The 21135-nt window shown below is 41.6% G+C and overlaps 1 protein-coding gene across 3 annotated transcripts; it reads right to left on the bottom strand.

The window, feature by feature from the left end:
• Positions 1-1808: 1808 nt before the first annotated feature.
• On the bottom strand, positions 1809-14456 carry BZW1 (basic leucine zipper and W2 domains 1). Of its 3 annotated transcripts, XM_063791504.1 has the most exons (13): positions 14255-14449; positions 13972-14056; positions 12693-12766; positions 10460-10636; positions 9902-9996; positions 9277-9342; positions 8425-8560; positions 7578-7687; positions 7270-7440; positions 6762-6908; positions 5544-5682; positions 4355-4477; positions 1809-3507 (listed from the first exon to the last, which is right to left on the bottom strand). In XM_063791504.1, exons 3-13 carry the CDS (start codon positions 12754-12756, stop codon positions 3476-3478), a joined length of 1260 nt encoding a protein of 419 aa, XP_063647574.1. In that variant the 5' UTR covers positions 12757-12766; positions 13972-14056; positions 14255-14449; the 3' UTR covers positions 1809-3475. The 3 variants fall into 3 exon arrangements, with proteins under 3 accessions (XP_063647574.1, XP_009442231.1, XP_001170500.2); XM_009443956.5 differs by lacking the exon at positions 13972-14056 and having other exon boundaries at positions 14255-14456; XM_001170500.8 differs by lacking the exon at positions 14255-14449 and having other exon boundaries at positions 13473-13978.
• Between the last annotated feature and the right edge of the window lie 6679 nt (positions 14457-21135).

Raw genomic sequence — 21135 nt, 5'->3', positions numbered from 1 at the left:
AAGACCTTGAAAGACAGCAGGAAATGCTTTGTCTGTTGCCTGTGGTGGGGTAAGGTACAAAGCACAACTGGTGAAAGATTGGCTGAAAATGAATTTCATCTACTTTCTATTGACCCTGACAGAAAAAATACTACTTCACTGTATAAACATAAAGACATGCCTGCCAATGCAAAGGTCTATCACTAGGTCTTCTTCCCTTTTAAAAAAGATTAGAGCATGCATTCTCCATGGGGGTCAATCACTACCAAGGATTAAAAAAAAAAAACTGGTTGCGCGTGGTGGCTCACGCCTGTAATCCCAGCACTTTGGGAGGCCAGAGCAGTCAGACCACGAGGTCAGGAGTTTGAGACCAGCCTGATCAACATGGTGAAACCTCTACTAAAAATACAAAAATTAGCCAGGGGTGGTGGTGGCCGCCTGTAATCCCAGCTACTCAGGAGGCTGAAGCAAGAGAATCGCTTGAACCCAGGAGGCAGAGATTGCAGTGAGCTGAGATCATGCCATTGCACTCCAGCCCGGGCAACAGAGTGAGACTGTCTCCAAAACAAAAACAAAAACAAAAACATTTTACTCTTTTCATGTATAAAGCACAGATACAGTACATACACAGTGTATCTATGGTAATAAAATTTATGGGGGACTCTTTAAAAAAAAGTCTAGCTGGGCGTGGTGGCTCAAGCCCATAATCCCAGCACTTTGGGAGGCTGAGGCGGGCGGATCACAAGGTCAGGAGATCGAGACCATCCTGGCTAATCCGGTGAAACCTCGTCTCTACTAAAAATACAAAAAAATTAGTCGGGCGTGGTGGTGGGTGCCTGTAGTCCCAGCTACTCGGGAGGCTGAGGCAGGAGAATGGCGTGAACCCGGGAGGCGGAGCTTGCAGTGAGCCAAGATCGCACCACTGCACTCCAGCCTGGTGACAGAGCGAGACTCCGCCTCAAAAAAAAAAAAAAAAAGAAAAGAAAAGAAAAAAAGCCTAAAAAGGCTGGGGGTATGATAATGGAAAAAAGCTTTTGAAAAACTGAATTAGAAGTCCAACCTCTTGGTCACATGCATTTCCCCTAACTAAAATCATTATGCTATTTCAAAATATCCTGTAGCATTTTTGGTATATGGAGGCTTTTTTTTTTAAAATAAGAATGGAATAAACATCTATATATAGAATGAAATAACATCTATAACTCACAGAGTAAGGCTAAGAAACTTACAACCAGCTCTAAAAACTCATTTAGTTTCTAAGGAGACATCCTTAGAAACTGACAGTTAGAAAAAACATTTATCCAATCATAATTAAAAGTACAATTTAACATCTATATTAAGAATTACATACTTGAGGCCATAGGCTGGCACTGGCACCTGAATTCTAAAATTACCACTTAAGATTCAGAATAGAATCTTTTTATATGGAATGGAATCTGCAGTCTTTTTATAAAGCATTCCCTTTCTTTACACTATTACTGTCACAAGTGATATCCACTTACTATAATGTTCTACTAAGTAAACACTACAGTGTCATTAAGAAGAAACAAACTACGATCAAAGATTATAATGTAGTTCTGGAAGATGACACACTTTTTCACTATACACAGTATAAAATGGCACACTTTGTATGGAAGAAACACGCAATGAATTGGTTGTAGAAATATTAATGTAGTTTTGGCTACATCAGAATTCTGTGTAGGTGGTTTACAGTTTGGGAGTCTTATTATTACTTAATGGTATACAGATACAGTAAAGACATCTGAACACACAACATACAATACCACTAGGTATTAACATGGAATTAAAAAAAAAAAAAGACTGATGTATAAAGCCTAAGTGTAAGTATGGACTTTATTTTTTTAAAAAAAAAGTCTTTTGAGAACTACAAATTACAAAGTAAAAGCAGATCACTACGTAGAAATCTAGTGAATACATTTTGCCTGTGCATGAAAAACTTTTATCAAAGTTACTCATTTTAACAAATTCACCCCATTCACAACAATCAGTTATAATGTTCTTTTTAAGGTTACTATACCTTTATTTCAAATTATATTACATGTTATTCCCTCAAAATGAACTTTTAAATGACAAACTTTTGGCTCATAAGAATGGCACCTTCAAAAGGGGCGATTTCCACTCAGTCTCTGGTGGCATTATTCCAGGCTAGTTTCACCAGTTAAAAACCTTCAAAATGTTCACTTTTAACACAAAGTCTTCCCATAAAAAATGTGGCTACATTTTCCCCCCAATGACTACATACATAGATGGGTAGCAGCAAGAAAAGATGAAAATGAAAAGGCAGCCATTAAAATAAATGGATCAATTGTATACCAAGAAGTATTTGGCTCATGGCAATTAAAAAACGGCAACTAGGGTATGTTAATAGCCAGAGGCTTGAGTCATTACTGAGTATGTTAAGAGAACGAAGCCAGTCCAGTATGACCGAGTAGGAATATATAATTGTCATTGCACTTCATTTGTTATAGCAAATACACTAAGCCAATAGGAAATCTAAGCTATATCTAGATTCCCAATTAAAACATGCTGACCTTTAACATTTTCAACAATTTTTACTGGGTTTAGTACATCAGTCATTTTCTTTACTCAAACTCCATTACGAGTTCTTTCCTATCAATCTAAGTGTATTCTGTGCATAAAATACCTTAAATGTTTCAAGACTTTTCTAAGGTTCATTTGAAAATGGTTGTATGAAAAGAATACCCATTTGTTTTGCCTGGAAAGATACAAACTAAATGCAGAAGTTTCTCAAGGGGAAAAAGCTCAACTTTCTTCTTCCCACCACCTCTGCCACATTATGATTTCCTAAACTTTTCAAGTCTGTTCTCCATGGCTTCTCTAAGGATGAAAACCAGAGACCAAACAATTGAGCTTTAGGACATCTGGAGTTAAAAATGCAAAAAAAAAAAAAAAAAAAAAAAAAAAGTTAACATGCAAGCAATGGTCCACGTACTTAAGATTCATGTTAAATGAATTAGATTATTACATATGGGTTTTTCATTGATGAGCAGGGCTCCGGGCATGCCATATTATCTCACAAATCATTGCCTTTTGAGACTCTGGATACTTTTCCAGTTTAATTTGCAAACAGAATTTTTATAACAAATTATTTTTTAACCAAATCATATCTTGAAAACTGTTTATAGAAAACCCAGGGAATAAAGTGAACTGTTCATTGTGGAAGGCCTTAAATTACATTATTACAGTAGAAAATACAGGAGGTAGAAGATAACTGAAAAGACCAATGCAACATTAGATTCAAATCTATAGCTCCTGTAGCTACTTAAAACATGGTTTTAGAAACTAAACCCAACATTTCCAGCAACCATAGAAACAGTTAAAATAAAATTTGCCATGAAAGCCCTTATATCATGCTTGATACAGGGAGGTAGGAAGATGTAAGAACCAGGACACATGAGACATGACATTTTATCTACAACTCCTGTTTGCTTTACTGAGGGTGTAGTTTCAAAATTCAGTCACCTTCTTCAGCTTCAGATTCAGATTCTAGAAAAGGGGAAAAAAGCAGTCAAACATTATGTATCAGAAGGCAAAAGTTCCCACTTATAACTTTGAAGCTTCTTTAAGATAGAGTCTCCCTCTGTCCCACAGGCCGGAATGCAGCAGCACCCTCTCGGCTCACTGCAACCTCTGCCTCCCGGGTTCAAGTGATCCTCCCACTTCAGTTTCCCAAGTAGCTGGGACTACAGACACCCACCACCAAAACTGGCTAATTTTTTTATTTTTAGTAGAGACAGGGTTTCCCATGTTGTCCAGGCTGGCCTCAAACTCCTGGCCTCAAATGACCTGATCACCTCAGCCTCCCAAAGTGCTAGGATTACAGGCGTGAGCCACCACACCCAGCCTCCATATAACTTTAAAGCTGTTAACGAATTTTATTAATAACCTATTTACATGAGGCAGATATTCAAAAGCATTCACTTGGAAATCCCAACATTTGGCTGGGTGCAGTCACATCTGCAATCCCTGTACTTTGTGAGGCTGAGGCAGGAAGGTTGTTTGAGCCCAGGAGTTCAAGACCAGCATCGGCCAACATAGTGAGACTCTGTCTCTATATTTTTAATTAAAAAAAAAAGAAAAGAAATCCACAAATTTATAAACATTAAATATTCTCAATATTTTCCATTTCACGAAGAACATTTACTATTATGGCTGAGCCATAAATATACTATAATAATTAAACTCTAGCTTTCGCCACCTGCCTTATAAGTTAACAAAAATCTCTACTCCAGGTACAAAATGGCATCAGAAAGAAGGAAGCATGTGTGAAGATATATTATGGCCACATTAAAATTAGCTTTACCAAACAAACCACACAAAGGAAAATCCTTACCTTCTTCAGCATTTTTGAGCCATTCTACAAACTTTTTCATTTGCTCAAGGAAAACACTCTTCCCCTTTGCAACATGTGCATCTTTATACCACTTCAAAATGGGCTCTTCGCTCAGGACTTCAGCTGGAAAGAAAACTCATTGCATTAAGGGAGTTTTAATATACTCTACTCAGAGTTAGAGCCACCACCTAATGTGCAAATGCCTGCTTAGCAAACAAACTGCTGAAAAGTTAAAAACATCCATGAGAACTGGAAGATAGAATAATACATGTGCGCATACCAACTACACTCAACGTGATCAAGACTGGTCTGATTAGTGCAGAATTTCAAAGTGTTATGACCAACTGCAATGGATTTTCTCCCAACAGAGGTCTTGTCTTTACTAGCCACTTTAGACCAGGTTTCTAAAATTGGGATCAAGAGAAAAGGGAACAATATAACTGAAACTGGGGTTGCTATAGAAGCACTCTGAACTGGTCTTGAAGGACTACGGAAAGTCAACACTGGGTGGGGGAGTAAGACGAACAGAAGCAGGATTCACACCGGCTGAAAACTCCAGAGCTATGACTACATAGCTAAGACTACAGACTGTCTGGAAAAGGGACCTGGGGAATTTTTTTTTTTGAAACAGGGTCTCACTTGTTGCCTAGGCTGCTGGAGTGCAGTGGCACAATCATGGTTCACTGCAGCCTTGACCTCCTAGGCTCAAGTGATCCTCCTACCTCAGCCTTCTGAGTTGCTGGGACTACAGGCTTGCGCCACCATTCCCTGCCTAATTTTTTAATTTTTTTGTAGAGATGAGGTCTCCTTATGCAGTCCAGGCCGGTCTTGAACTCTTGGGCTCAAGCGATCCTCCCGCCTCAGGCTCCCAAAGTGTTGGGGTCACAAGTATGAGCCACCACACCTAGCTGAACTTTGGGAATGTATACCTGGTTAAGAGTATAGGAGGCAAGTTTGAGGACGCATAATGATGGCTTTAGATTTCATACTTCAACTTGTGAATAGGGTTTAGAGATGTTTTAAACAAGTATCAGTATACTAAAAAGCACCCAATTTAATCAGAGGTGACTCATAACTAGAAGTAAAATATTTCAGGGAGCTGATGTCCAGATAACTCATCATTTGGATAATTTTGTGTTTACAAGGGTTTTTATTAAGTGTTATTTACAAAATTCAAAATCTAAATTACCTTTATAAAAAAGCACCACTATTTTCTGGAAGGCTTTCATGAAATGAATGTTGTCATAGCAATACTCCTGAATCTTCAGTAACAGAGTCAGCTCAGACTGACCTTGAGTAGTAAAGGCAGCAAGTAGAGGGCTGTATTGCTTTCAAAGGAACAGAGAAAAGATTTAGTCATTCATTACAAATAACCATCCATTACAAAACTCCTACAATACAGACAATATAGAACTTAACTCATCTTTTATAATCACTGCAAACTATAACTTATTTACCAGAAATTTAAAAAATAGGCTGGGCACAGTGGCTCACGTCTGTAATCCCAGCACTTTGGGAGGCCGAGGCGGGTGGATCACTTGAGGTCAGGAGTTCGAGACCAGCCTGGCCAACATGGTAAAAGCTCGTCTCTACTAAAAATACAAAAATTAGCCAGGCACTACTTGGGAGGCCGAGGAGGCAGAATTGCTTGAACCCAGGAGATGGAGGCTGCAGTGAGCTGAGATCACATCACTGCACTCCAGCCTGGGTGACAGAGTGAGACTGTCTCAAGAAGAAAAAAAAAAGCAGAAAATCTAAGTAGCTAAGTAAAATAAACAACACTATACCAAGTAGTCCAAGTAAATGTCAAACAATATTAGTATTTTAGAAGGGGGAAAAAATTCCTATTTTCCAATACCCCCTTCAAAAGCAAACATCTAATTACAAGCTTAAGTTCCTTTTCATCATGTTCTTTTTTTTGAGGCAGGATCTCGCCCTGTCACCCAGGCTTTGTCTGACAAAGCCATCATAAGCTCACTGCAGTCTTGATCTCCAGGGCTCAAGCGATCCTCTGCCTCAGCCTCCTGAATAATTGGGACTACAAGCATGCGCCACCATGACTGGCTATTTTTTGTGATTTTTAGTAGAGATGAGGTCTCACTATGTTGCCCAGGCACGTCTTAAACTGAGCTCAAGCAATCCTCCTGCCCTTGCCTCCCAAAGTGCTGGGTTTACAGGCGTGAGCCATTGTGCCTGGCCAGGCCATATTCTTGTTTTTAACCTGTGAACCACAGCCCAATTCAGAGCATTATCATCAATAGTTAATGTTACTATTTGTTTATTTACTGGTGGGCCATCCCTAGGAACCACAGGATGTGATAAATCCTCTTAGAAAAGTATAGTCACAGTTCACTTATCACCACGTGAAAGCAGAATAGTTTGTTTTGTCAAGGCATAGTTCTAATACCTTCAAGTGCTTGATGGCTTGCTCTGCTACAAGCTCCTCTTTTTTGTTCCATTCCACAGTGCTCATTACACTTGACCAGACTATTCCGATGACAACTGGTTCTGGGATGTTGTTTTTTTTCATCTCCTCCTTGACATATAAAATTATCTGCAAATGAATCCAAATTTAGTTACAGAAGTCAGTTTTGATTATGTACATACTTCACACATCAAGTTTAGACCTTTAACAAAAACTAACAACTCCTTTTCCATGCAACTGGCAACCACATGTGTACCACATATAAAAAGAGACCTTTACAACTGAAAGGTGCCCTGAGCTCCAGTCTCTTATATTTCTGGGCCTCAGTCAGGCACTGAAGAAGCATATGCAAAAGAATGAGGCAAAGTTCCAGTATAACATCCTGTTACTATTAACTCAGTCTCATCCTGGTGAAGTAAGTTCCTCAAATTAGTGAAAATCTCTATGCCAGAAGCTTAGCCATAAAAAGACGGTTTAAACAAAAACTTACATCCTTAAATGGATCACCACGGGACATCTGTTCTTGAAGTTCTTTCTGGAGCTCCTTACGAGCTCCAATGGTTTGCTGATTCCGAACATATTCTGAAAGCTCTTTCAAGCCTGCCTCAGTAAAATACTTTGTGAAGTGTTCAACACTTTGCTTATTGGCAGGAAAGAGTTCCTAAAAGAAGAATTTATCTGGTTAAACTTTCTTTAAATCAGATTAAGAAAAACACTTTCTTTTCACAGTCTTAAAAATGAGAAATTTCTCTCATTTACATCCTTGGCAAGAATGGGAAGAAAAAAAAAGTTACCAACCATCAGTCTGTTATCCATGCTGACTTTCCGAAGACTTGCAGCTACTGCATTGATATCTTTTTCATTTATCCATGATTTAAAGAGCTTCACAGCAAAAGCTGCTGAAACTCCTGTAAAAGAAAATAGCTTACTTAATTAACAGAAGTACCTTCCTTGGTTTCAATCACTGTATCCCCCTATATCCTTCCCTTCATAGTTCAATCACATGGGATTACTGACTTTCCTCACAAACTTAACCCTGAACTTTCCTGGGCCACAGTTTATCACTTCTCCAATTTCCCTGGTCTACCACTTGCGAATTGTATATTCTTGGCCAAGTTACTTAAAGTGTTTTCCAAAGTATAAATTGAGGGCAACGGTCTCTACACTTGACAAGACTGTTGTGAGAATTACAGTAAGGTAACTTAAATACTCACTACTGCAAGCAGTTTTTTTAAAAAAAAAAAGCTTCAAAAAAAATTACTGTAGAGAATAATCTGACAATTGGAGCCAAACAGGGAATTGTTTTTTCCTTCCAGCTTGACATTTTCCCCAAACGTCATCTTCTCCAAGTCTCCTAATTGGTATTAATCTCTTCTGGGGTTCCCACAGCATTTCTCATTTTATTTTTATTACATATAACAACATTTTGTCTAAATCTGGGTATTTGTTGTATGCCTAAAGAAAGCCATTAAACCTGGATGCCAAAGGTATTCATTAAATGTCTAGTGAATTAGACTGAACTTATTAAATTTAAGGCTGGTTAATAAACAAAGACTTTCACAGAAGTCACATCTATGACCAGTAAACCATGCTCTTATCCACCCCACTCTGAGTCAACTGAAGACCATCCTTTAAGGCTGATTACCTTCTTTAACCAAATTTTCATTATAAAGGCTATTAAGAATGGATGCATTAAGTGTTCCATTAGCCAGAAGAACACCAGTCAACATAGCTAGCTTGTTCCTCTCCGACTCTGAAAAACCCTTTAAGAACAGCAGCAGCTGTAAAAAGTAAAACAGTTAAGGGTTAAAACAGCAATTGCATTACAATAAGAGAAGCAGTAAAGCATGTTATACTGGCTACCTGTTCAATACGTGGGCTCTGGGATCTAACCATCCAAATTTACATCTAAAGTTATAATACTCATTAGCTGAATGATCTTGGGCAAGTTACTCAACCTCTGCACCTCACATGTAAAATGTGGATAATAAAACTTGCCTCACAGGGTTTTTATAAACATTAAGTGAATTAGTATCATTAGAACAGTGCCTGGTGCTTGATAAACATATCAGGTTTTCTGGGCATCTATATGCAATATTGGGCCAGGCGTGTTGGCTCACACCTATAACCCCAGCACTTTGGGAGGCCGAGGGCAGATCACTTGAGGCCAGGAGTTCAAGGCCAGCCTAGCCAACATGGTGAAACCCTGTCTCTACTAAAAACAGAAAATTAGCTGGGCATGGTGGCACATGCCTGTAATCCCAGCTACTCGGGAGGCTGAGGCACGAGAATCGCTTGAACCCGGGAGGCAAAGGCTGCAGTGAGCTGAGACTGAGCCACTGCACTCCCAGCCTGGGACACAGAGTGAGGCTCTGTCTCAAAAAACAACCCAAACAAACAAGCAAAGTTACTCCAAATCTGTGGCAGAATTAGGATTTAACATTCCTCTTTCTAACCCTATTTTTTTCTTTTCCACAAAGTACATTATTACTCATACCTTTTTTACTTCATCTTCAAAACCTTTCTCCAGGTATTTGTAGCGCCTGATTAACTTGTTAAAAACCTATAAAGAACATTAAATGAATTCAGTAACTTCATATATTTCTAGAATAGCAAAGTAGTAAACTTTTCAATTGATGTAAGTTTATGAGCTACTTAAACCAGCTTGAGAAGAATTCCTAGTGACACATAAGAACGTCCAGGTTAGATGTACTTTAATTCTTTGCTTACAGTAATACAAACATAACTACGTATAAAACTTTCCAATGAGATCTTGATTAACAAGCTAATCAGCTCACAACTCATTTAACTTTAAAAATAAATATATGCAGATAAACTAGAGAAATCACAATACGAAACTGACTTTTCCAGCTTGACGTTTTTCTTAAAAATTGAGTAATTTCAGGACAAATAGGAACAGAAGAGTTAATTTCATTTTTCCCTATTTTGTTTGCCTTAACACACCTTAAGTTTCTAATTCATCCCGTTGCACCAAGAACAGTATCCCTAAAATTTAAAATCAAATTCAACTTTCTAACCACAACTCTTAAAAGTAGAATATTCCTCAAATATACCACATGGATAGTAGCTAACTGAAAACAATTATGTAAAGTTTCATTTACCTGAGCAAATGCTTGCATGGTCTCTAGATCTTCTTGGGCTGCAAACACGCAGACATCTGTACGCATCATGTCATCTGCCAGTGTACCACCTGGGGCTAAAGTTGGATAAAACCAAAATACAACACAACCAAAAAAATCACTCCATTTTAACAAGTTTGCCAAATAGTTCATATTCTAGACTCTCCATAATCTCCATATATTATACCTTTCTAAATTATTATTATTATTTTTTTTTTTGAGACGGAGTCTCGCTCTGTCGCCCAGGCTGGAGTGCAGTGGCGCGATCTCGGCTCACTGCAAGCTCCGCCTCCCGGGTTCACGCCATTCTCCTGCCTCAGCCTCCCGAGTAGCTGGGACTACAGGCGCCCGCTACCACGCCCGGCTAATTTTTTGTATTTTTAGTAGAGACGGGGTTTCACCGTGTTAGCCAGGATGGTCTCAATCTCCTGACCTCGTGATCCGCCCGCCTCGGCCTCCCAAAGTGCTGGGATTACAGGCGTGAGCCACCGCGCCCGGCCCCTTTCTAAATTATTAAGCCCACAAACCACAGACACTTACCCAGCATTCCACCAGCCACCAGAATGTCAAAGAGTGTTTCTGCATATCGACGGTAATCAAGTTTTGCTCCAGAAGCATCAAGAAACTTGGCTACTGCTTCCAAATCAGTACCGGTTTCAGTTAAGCCTTGAATAATACAGTCTTGAAACTGAGTAGGGTCAAACCTCTCTTTTTCATCTGCGGGGACAGGGGACCCAAAACATTTAGTTTTAAAAGATTTACCAAAATGCCACAAAACTATCACCTTATGAAGATGCAATTGTTAAATAAGTTAGATTAAATTCACATCCTTTGCATGTTTCCCCTCTGCAAGTGTAAGACAAGATGGCCCACTCACAAGAATTGTGCAACTTTTCAAATAATTTCACAAGTGATCTAAATGTGCTAGTGTCTTGTGTTCCTACTGCCATGAGGCAATTTCTACTGGGAATGCCCTCCTACTGCCTCTTGGCTTTTCCAAAATTTAGGCCATCCTCTAACAGGTACATTTTATTCCTTTGGGTTTTGTCCAGACACTGGAGCTCTTGATCCTTTTCCTTAAATGTCCATAATATTAAACAAACAAAAAAATTGAAGCAATCCTTTGGCATTTATGAAGGTGAGCTTTAGAAAGTACATCTAATGAGCACCCAATGACAGAAACTATATTAAGCATTTGCTTTAATCCTGTTAACCTTGTGAGGCAGATTTTTCCCCCTATTATTCAGAAGGAAAACTGAGAGTCAGAGAAATTAGGTAATCAAGAGACTATATTGTGTAGTAGTTCAGTACATGGGCTCTGGAGTTAAACTGCCTGATTCAAATCCTGACCACCATTTAACCACCTGAATTCAAGCAAATAGTCTCACTCGCCATGCCAGAATTCCCCTACTGTAAAATGGGGATAAGAATAGTACCTATCCCATAAAGTTGTTGTAAATACTAAATGACATTAATAAAATAGAAAGCTCCCAGACCACAGCCTTGTGCACATACCTGACCTTTACTGAGTTGCTTTCACACACTTCATAATAGGGTTTTGCTTTCCCAATCTAGGCTAGATGACATCTGTTCACACAGTACTAGGGTGACAAACACCTCTGAGTGCCCAGCACTTTCCTGGTTTTAGCACTGAAAGTCTTGTGTCTGGAAACTCCCTCAGTCCCAGACAGGGATTGTTGTATACCCTACCCAGTACCCTAACCATCAACAGCCAGGCCACGAATCATCTCTATCTGGAACCGGGGAAGTTACATCTCTCCCTGATGCTAATAATAAGAATGATAAAGCTACTTGCTATTATTTGTATCAAGGTAACATCAGTAACCCACATATTCAAGAGATACACTTTCCCATTTTACTGCCAAACTGTTCTAGTTTACAACTCCTGCTCCTTAAGAAAATTTACCAGCTAAATCTAAATGAATCTGCAAAGATTAGAATCAAATCACACTTTGGTCTCCCCACCACTACTACAAGGGGACAGACAGCCTATGATTAGTGATTTTAAAATTCTACAATATATATCTCAAAATGTCTGCTACTTAAGGAAGAAAAAGAAAAACACAACTTATAACCAGTAGCTGACCCAGTTCTTCATTTCCTCAAAACCACCTGTAAAACAAGGTTAATATGCTTTTGACCAAAAACAGTAAAAATATATCTGAGACTACGTCTTATTTAGCTTTATATCACTAGCACAGCACTTTGCTACAGAATTCAATACTCACCTAAGTACACACTAATGCAAAAAAAAAATTGTAATTTAATTCTAATACTTTTTCTACTAAGTCTGTATTTCAAAAGACATTACAATGTGAATCCTGTTCCACAATTAACTTCCATGGGTGAAGTCTGAGTTTTCTCTCACAAATCTTCACAAAATCTGGGTGACTACATTAGGAGTTCTCCTTTTATAAATTAACATTTTTGCTCATTTAAGTTTGCTTAAATGAGACTGCCTGCTAGTGAAAACAGAGCCCTTATTTTTATTTTTAAAAGTATTTTACCTTCACACCGAAAAGAAGATTCACTAACCGGCTTAGAGATATATTGATACTAAAAATTAAGGCTTGAGCAGTAAAGCAGTAGAAGTATTAAAGGTGTATGTGAAATGGCAGTCAACGAGAAATTCAAGTTTCTTTCTGGTATCTTCTCTTGAGGCTTTAGTACTATGCAAGTACCTGTCAGAGAAGGCAAGATACACAAGATATTCTGGAGGTTTGAAGAGAGACATTAAAACATAAATATTTACCTCTTTTTCTAGTTTTAAAACGCTGGCCTGATAGCGTTGGCTTTTGCTGCTTTTGATTATTCATAAAAGACACCCTAGGAAAGGAGAAATAAAGCCTTAATATCAGTGCCATAATACTAATTTTTAAAACAAAACATCAAACCTTAGTCTAATCACATATGAATCAAATGGAACACCCACTCTCAGCTTGGCAATTATACCCGATGCAGGCACAAAGAATTACCTTCACTTGAATCAAATGTACGTCAAAATCTGCATTTCACTCTACAAGAAACCCTACAAATTAGTGCTGTGAACTACACTTTTAAGCGACATTGTAGTGCTACAGTGATCACCCGTCATAAACCTAATTGTTCAGTTTTCTCCACATTCCTCTTTACATTCACTTACATCTTCCACGACCACTAAGCATCGCAGAACGCAGAGAGATTATCACCATAGTCAGGAGGCATCCAAAATGTGTATGCCAATTCTAAAACACTGTCAAAAAGTGAACCCCTTCTTCTGACAGGCCTGGCTACGGGCAGCACCGTCCTACCCTAGGTCATGCCTGTGACCGCAACAGCGGCCGCCTTGCACCACTCAGGCCTGCAAAACTAACAGCCAGCCCAGCCTCCTTCGCCCATATCCCACAGTCCTAGCCTCCTCCCCGGTAACGTGTCTCCCAATCCACACCCTTCCCATGCCTCCCGCCCGAGCCACAGATCACCCGCTTCCCGCCCAGGACCCCATTGGCCACAGCGGGGCGCCGTAGGGTCCCGCGGCTCCTTCTCCACTGACCCTGTCGCCTGCGGTGGCGGCCGCCGCAACGAGCGGACCACTGGCACTGAGGCGCTTTGCGCCGGGGCCCCAGTCGCCCCGTACATCCGCCCGCCCTCCAGCGAAAGCAGCGGCGGAGGCGGCGGCCGCAGCGGTGGTGGCAGCCCCTCCGCCCCGCCCGCCGGAAGCCCCCACGCGTACATCACACAACAGAGGCCGCGACGGCTTTGTTAGCCAGGCTGGGCACGGCCCAGAGGGAGCCCGCCTCGGCCACTGCCTTCGCAGCCAGCGCCGCGGCGCGCACCCGGACCCCACTTCCCGACCCGGGCCGCCGCTACCCCTCGGCCTCCCTGCCGAAGCGGCGGCCTTTCAGGCCCTGGATCAGGCCCGGCCTCAAGAGACGACCTCCGTTCGGGCCCATCCAAGCCGGGCCGCATCCAGCCCGCTGCCTCCCTCTCCCTCTGCCCAGCGTCCACGACCCGCAGCGTCCGCCCGCGGTGAGCGGGGCGCCGCGTCTCACCGAATTTAAGGCGAAGAGGAAAGAGCCAGAAATCCCCGATGTAGCGGCAACTGCGGCGGTGTCTCCTCTGCGACCGGAACTAACGCTAGGATGAGGAGGGAGAGGTGCCACCCCCGCCCGGACCGCTCTCCTATCGCGAGATTTCTTCCCCTTGCCCCCACCCGCCTCGGGCCCCGCCCTGATCGTGGACTGGCGCTTCCGCCTTTTCTATTGCGCGCGGATTAGGGTGAGGGACTGGGATAGGGGAGGGGAGAGACGTTTCAAGTCTTCTTTATTCCCTTACTGGGTTCCACGTCGCCTGGACACTTGTCCTAGACTAGCTTATTTTTCTTCCCCCGCTGCGTCGTCCGCCCTCTTCACACATGGAGGGGTTGGAAGAGCAGAGGCGGCCCCCGCCGCTCTCGAAGTTGGACGCGTCCTCCTGGAGTCCCTCCCCGCCGGCCCCCTCCTCCAGCACCGGAAGTCGAAGCCCGAGGGCGGGGGCCCCTCGGGTCGTGCGGGGGCGGAGGCTGGGGGCGGGCATGGGGGCGTGGTTTGGGGAAGGAAGCCACACCTCGCCTCCGCCCTGGCCGAGATGGGCGGAGTTCGCTCCAGCTGAGTCCCCTGCCTGGCCACTTTTCTCTGAGGGGCTGTCTCATTGTTCACTACCTCCCTTAAGAGCGAAGAGGATACAGGCCGAAGATTGAGAAGGGGAAATTCTGTCCTCCAACCGCGGTCCCCGCGCCCTGCAGCGGTTGTCTCCCGAGTGTGGTGGCTATGGGGACTTGGAGAGCATCAGAATCCCTTGGAGGACTTGTTGTAACAGACTGCTGGGCCCCACGCGTAGTTTCTCATTCTGTAGGCCTGGTGTGGAACCCATGAATGTGCATTTCCAACGTTATCTGTGATGCGGCTGCTGGTCCGCACCTTGAGAACCCCTCAGTTAGAGGCTATATCATCAGGGAGCTGGGGTACGATCAGATTAGATACTGTGTGTGAAAAGCACTGTGGACGTGACAAAACTGTGCAGATAAAGATGCACAGCGCCTCTAGGATGTAGCCCCATGTTTTTATTCACTGTACAGTAGTTTACTTCTCTCCATTGCTTCCTCACTCTCTGGTAGGAGGAGAGTGGCTTCTCTTCCCTAAACCTTTTGATAAAATAGTTTGTTGACTTCTTTTCCCTAATTAACTATCTGACCTCTACCCCCCACCCCCACCCCCCCGCAACTTCATGGAAAAATGACTTTCTCAGCGTTCGTTCCTGAAATTATTGCCAAACCCAGTGATTCTTTTATTCTTCACCCTGTTTGCCTCCTCTGAGCATTGAATGTTACCTACCTCTCTCCTTGAATCCTGGCTCCAGCTATCCTGGTTACGTTCTGAATGTGCCTTTGCACGGTATTTTCTGACTCTTCTTTTCTGTACTGATACCTTTTCTTTCTGGATACTTTCTTCTATGGCAGTCTCATACATTCTCAAGGATTTAACATTTACTCCACTTAAAAGAGTTCCAAGATCATCTACTGAATCATTAAGCAAATATTTGTTAAATCCAGGCTCTATGCCCTTCCAAGTTGAGGCAACAGCAGTGGGAAGGAGGCAGGAAACAAACTGCATCTGTTGGAGGAACCGCAAGAAGCTAGTGTGACTGGGAGGGCTGTGGGGAGCAGAGGGAAGTCGCTGGAGTCTGATCTCTAAGTGTCTAGCCCCATCCTTTCTCCCAAGGCCCCAGTCCACACTATCTGGCATCTTCACTTCATAGCTAATTTAACACTGTCAGTGCTGTCGATTGCTCTTCCCCCAGAACTGTATTTTTCACATCTGAAGTTCTGTTAAAGGACAACGTTTCACAAATAAAAATGATAACTAATATGTCCCTATATGTATCAGGCCCTCTTCTATGCACTTTATGTAGTAACCCCATTTCATCCTGAAAACTACCCTGTAATCTAGACACTATTATTAGTCCCATTTTACAGATGGAAAAGCCGAGGCATCGAGGTCAGGTAACTTGTCTAAGATCATAGAGCTAGTAAGTGGAAGAGGTCCAGTTGAACCCAAGCAGTCTGGCTTCACCATTATAATGCACCGCCTTACCGCCAAGATCTTATTTATTCATTCAACAAATATTTATTTCAGCTAGAGACCAGTAGAGATAGTGACATGTTACGCCTATGGCCTCACAAAGCTTATCTTCTACTTTTGCCACGTTTTAAAATTGTATCATCTTTCCCCAGTACCATCTTGATTTAGGCATCTATTACCCCTAACTAAATGGGACTTTTGCAATAACTTCGTAACTGTACTATCCCCTTTCTCAACATTTCCAGAGCAATCTTCTCAACTGCAACCTGAATCATTTCTCTTCACTGTTTAAATGCCGTTTATACTCAGGGATAGCTCTGACCAATGTTTTTCACCTTTACTTCCCATCACATTTGTAGTTCTTAACCTGTTATTACCATCATTGTGGGGTATGTAGCAAACGATTTTTGACTAAAAATGATATTAAAGTAAGCAGATTATTTTCTTTAAAATGTAAAGTGGATTAAAGGTTTTCTTGAACTCCTGGCCTCAAATAATCCTCCCACCTTGGCCTCCTGAAGTGTTGGGATTACAGACCACACCTTGCCACTTATCTTTTCTCTGCTTTTGGGTGCACCCATGGGAATAGGCACCGTGCAGCTAGCAGGGGAAATGCTGTTTGTGAATTGTATTATGGTAGGAAAAGGTTCCAAACAATTGAACTCTATGCTTTGGTCAGACAGGACACATCTTGTCTTGACCTTTCTTGAGATGTCCTTTCCTCATTTTCCACTGTCAAAATCCCACTATTGTTTCAAGCCTCATCTCAACTACTGCTTTTTTCCCATAAGCCTTTCTTAGTCATGGATGTGAACACATTCCTTCTTTGTAATTGGGCTACAGGCATGAGCCACTGAGTCTGCTAATTTTTTTTTTTTTTTTTTTGGTGATGATGAGGTTTTGCTTTGTGGCCCAGGCTGGTCTCAAACTTCTGGCCTTAGGTGAGCCTCCCGCCTCAGCCTCCCAAAGTGCTGAGATTATAGGTGTGAATCATCACGCCTAGCCTTGCCCAGTTTTATGGTTGTTTTGGGAAAAAGGATATGCTGATCTCTTCACTCTGCCATTGCTGTGAATCCCCCTTAGTACTTTTGGATTTAAAAATTTTGAACTACTTAAAAAGAAAGGTGCTAAGTGCAACATGTGAATGTGCTACTGCTTTTAACTTCATTGATGGAAATGGATACCTAAGTGTTTCTTTTTCAAAAGCAAATAACAATAGGTTTTTATTCCTAACAACTAGAAGAATGTCAAGGGCCTGTTTTGAAAAGCACATTGTTACCCTTGGAAAATGAGCTGGGGGAAGTATTTATTCCTATGCTTTGAGTCTTGTAGAAGCTTATAGAAATCCTATGAACCTGGCTTAAATATTGTAGCATATGTATATGAAATACTTCTAGATACACACACCTATATATGTATGCATATATTTATGTATGTATGTGTGGCCAGAAGTATTTTCATAGGCTCCACAAAATTTTTACAGTGAAAAAGCTTTGAGGTACAATGAGCTTTTAAATAATTTCATTTTAGGTAAAAAATGTGTTAAATATCATTCACTTGCTACATATCTCATATATACCATTTCTTTTACTTCTTCATAGAATTATTTTAATAGTTATAATTATTAATAATATTTGACATAATCAAGATAAAAAGCATTGCTTAGTTACATTAACATTTTAGTAATATTTGTTAAATAAATACCCTCTTCTAGCAAACACACTCTATTATTTAGATTTTAGTTTCTTTTTTTTTTTTTTTTTAATAGAGACAGGATCTGGTTATGTTGCCCAGAATGACCTCCAACTCATGGGCTTAAGCAATCCTCCCACCTCTGCCTCTCAAAATGTTGGCATTATAGGCGTGAGCCACCACACCTGGCCTCGATTTTTGAATAGGCCGAAATAATTGGGAAGCTTAGGGATTCAAGAAATTTGGCATACATGCATTTTCTGTTTCTCTCTCTCCCCTCTTAACATCAGAATAATGACAGGTTAAGGTGAAAACTCTTTGCTCCTGTAAAGTGCTTGTTCAGAATATAGTTTGAAGTGAGTTGCCAAATAAGTGATATTTGGGGTGATTTAAATATGTGCATTCTAAGTTATATAGCATTCAAGACATTCATTAAAACAAAGCAAAATAAAAACCAACAAGAGAACAGTGTGATGGCATGTGGTATGTTAGCTATAGGATTGTTTAGAAAAAACTGTTTACTGCTTATTATTAATAGTTCATATCTCCTAGAATATTACTGCAGAACTGAAGATTAAGAAATGTTACTAAGAGGCCGGATGTGGTGGCTCACGCCTGTAATCCCAGCACTTTGGGAGGCCGAGGCGGGCGGATCACGAGGTCAGGAGATCGAGACCATCCTGGCTAACACGGTGAAACCCGTCTCTACTAAAAATACAAATTAGCCGGGCGTGGTGGCGGGCGCCTGTAGTCCCAGCTACTCAGGAGGCTGAGGCAGGAGAATGGTGTGAACCCGGGAGGCAGAGCTTGCAGTGAGCCGAGATCCCGCCACTGCACTCCAGTCTGGACGACAGAGTGAGACTCCGTCTCAAAAAAAAAAAAAAAAAAAAAAAGAAATGTTACTAAGGACGCCAGATCCAAATATCTCTGTGTTGAAAAATTATCTCCAATGCATAACAGTTTCCTTGGCATATTTAGATGGCCATCTTTCTTTGATGTCTTTTTTAAAACCTACATTTCATTTTTTGGGAGCCTCAGTGTGATGGAATTTTTTTTTTTTTTTTTTGAGATGGAGTCTCTCTCTGTTGCCCAGGCTGGAGTGCAGTGGTGCGATCTCCACTCACTGCAACCTCCACCTCCCGGGTGCAAGCGATTCTCCTGCCTCAGCCTCCTGAGTAGCTGGGATTACAGGTGCGTGCCACCACCCCTGGCTAATTTTTGTATTTTTAGTAGAGACGGGGTTTCACCATGTTGACCAGGCTGGTCTCAAACTCCTGACTTCAAGTGATCCGCCGGCCTCAGCCTCCCAAAGTGCTGGGATTACAGGTGTGAGCTGCCGCGCCCAGCTGATGGAAAGTTTTTATCTAAGATGAAAAAGCAACTAAACTAAATAGAACTTAATCACTGCCTTATTGCTATTATTAGTAGTACTACTGCTATTACTTGGTATGTACTACTATTAGTAGTAATAGAGTGGTCACAGTAGACCTTAAATTTATAGAGGATGTTACTGTTTACAAAATATTTTCACATGCATTTTATAATTCTTCACAGAAACTTTGTGAGAAAGTAAGGCTGCCTTGCTTTCAAAGCAAGCTAACTATAGGTAGAATTGATGATTATTAGTCTTCCAGAACAAGGCCATGGACTACCATTAAGTAAACTTAATGTCAATTTATCTGATAAGAAAAAGTGGAACCTTTTTTCTAATGATACATTTCAGGTCCTACTCTTAAAAAGCAGTCTTGGAGGATTTCCCAGATCTTTCTGGGATAAAATTAGTTTTCTTTAAAAAAGCAGTTTCATTTTCCAGAACTTAACCAGTATAGAAGGCTTTAGCATAAGAGAACTTTATACAATAAGGCTTGCCCAGCACAGAGATTCTTAGCACTAGGTGACTAGTTATAGTAAGTGCTGAAATGAAATTCTCTGTTAGTTCTCTATACCTGTGCTTTGAATTCAACTCACATTTTTCAATACCTAAATGCCACGAAGAACTTTCAGAACCTAAGCGTGTTAGGCCGTTCTTGTGTTTCTATAAAGAAATACCTGAGGCTGGCACGGTGGCTCAGGCCTGTAATCCCAGCACTTCGGGAGGCAAAGGCAGGCCGATCATGAGGTCAGGAGATGGAGACCATCCTGGCTAACACGGTGAAACCCTGTCTCTATTGAAAATACAAAAAATTAGCCAGGCGTGGTGACACACGCCTATATTTCCAGCTACTGGGGAGGCTGAGGCAGAAGAATCGCTTGAATCCAGGAGGTAGAGGTTGCAGTGAGCTGAGATCACGCCACTGCACTCCAGCCTGGGCAACAGAGTGAGACTCTGTTTCAGAAAAAGAAGAAGAAGAAATACCTGAGGCTGTGTAATTTATAAAGAAAAGAGGTTTAATTGGCTTATGGTTCTGCAGGCTGTGCCAGTGTGGCACGAGCATTTGCTTTCAGGTGAGGGCTTTGGGAAATTTACAATCATGGCAGAAAGTGAAGTGGGAGCAGGGACATCACATAGTGAGAGTGGGAGCAAGTGTGAGTGAGGTGGGAGGTGCCACACACTTTTAAACAACCAGATCTCACGGGAATTCAGAGTGAGAACTTACTTATTACCAAAGGGTTGGTGCTAAAGCACTCATGAGGCATCTGCCTCCACGATCCAATCACCTCCCACCAGGCCCTACCTCCAACATTGGGAAATACATTCAACATGAGATTTGGGAGGCGAGAAACATCCAAACCGTATCACCAGGTAAAAAGGGCTATAAAATACCATTAAGAACATTGGGGTTTCATGACTTCAGAAATTTTAAGAATTTCTTGCCTAGGAAGAACAATGTACAAGCAACAGATTTAATTGCCTTTGAGGAACGCTTTTGGTGAGAACTCTTTAGGAAGGACTCTGCTTTTCCTTATGTGCCTGGTGTGCTGTAATGGAGGCCCAAAGATAGTCATGGTGCTTGTGACATGCACTGTCCAGTGAGGGACATGGTACAATACCACCACGAATGTATTATACAAGGTGCTATTAGAATATGGAAAAGGGAGTGACCAACTCCACAGGGTTGAGAAGGAAGGGGTTCCCAAAAGATTTTGAATAGGAAGCATTTGAGGTAGGTCTTGGCAGAAGAGAAGAGGTTGGTCAGATGGGGAAGAGGGAGGTAGGAGCAGCATGTGGAGCAGCCTGAAATGTAGCTGTCACATTCTAGAGCAGGGAGCAGCTTGCTGTGTGTGGTGTAGGGTGTATGTGTATCTGTGTATGTGTATGTTGGGACAGGGATGGCAAAGATGAAGAGGGGGTTAGCTTGAGAAGGGCTAAGAGCCCATCCTAAGGAGTTTGGTCTTCACCTATGTTCTGCTTTCTATGTGGTAATTCACTTTAAAATGCTTAAGAAATTTAGTGGAAACTATATG

Source organism: Pan troglodytes, chromosome 13, assembly GCF_028858775.2.
Source record: "Pan troglodytes isolate AG18354 chromosome 13, NHGRI_mPanTro3-v2.0_pri, whole genome shotgun sequence".
Taxonomy (NCBI): Eukaryota; Metazoa; Chordata; class Mammalia; order Primates; family Hominidae; genus Pan; species Pan troglodytes.
The sequence above is the reverse complement of the archived record's forward strand: the minus strand, read 5'-3'. Positions and strand labels throughout refer to the sequence as shown.

What these genes read in the sequence shown, in the direction of transcription:
- BZW1 (XM_001170500.8), bottom strand. Translation starts at nt 13,654, where the DNA reads ATGTACGCGTGGGGGCTTCCGGCGGGCGGGGCGGAGGGGCTGCCACCA. An exon ending in GGTGGCTGGTGGAATGCTGG is followed by an intron (nt 9,997 to 10,459) that starts GTAAGTGTCTGT and finishes ATCCAACTTTAG; the next exon opens with CCCCAGGTGGTACACTGGCA. An exon ending in TGAAAATTTGGTTAAAGAAG is followed by an intron (nt 7,688 to 8,424) that starts GTAATCAGCCTT and finishes TTTCTTTTACAG; the next exon opens with GAGTTTCAGCAGCTTTTGCT.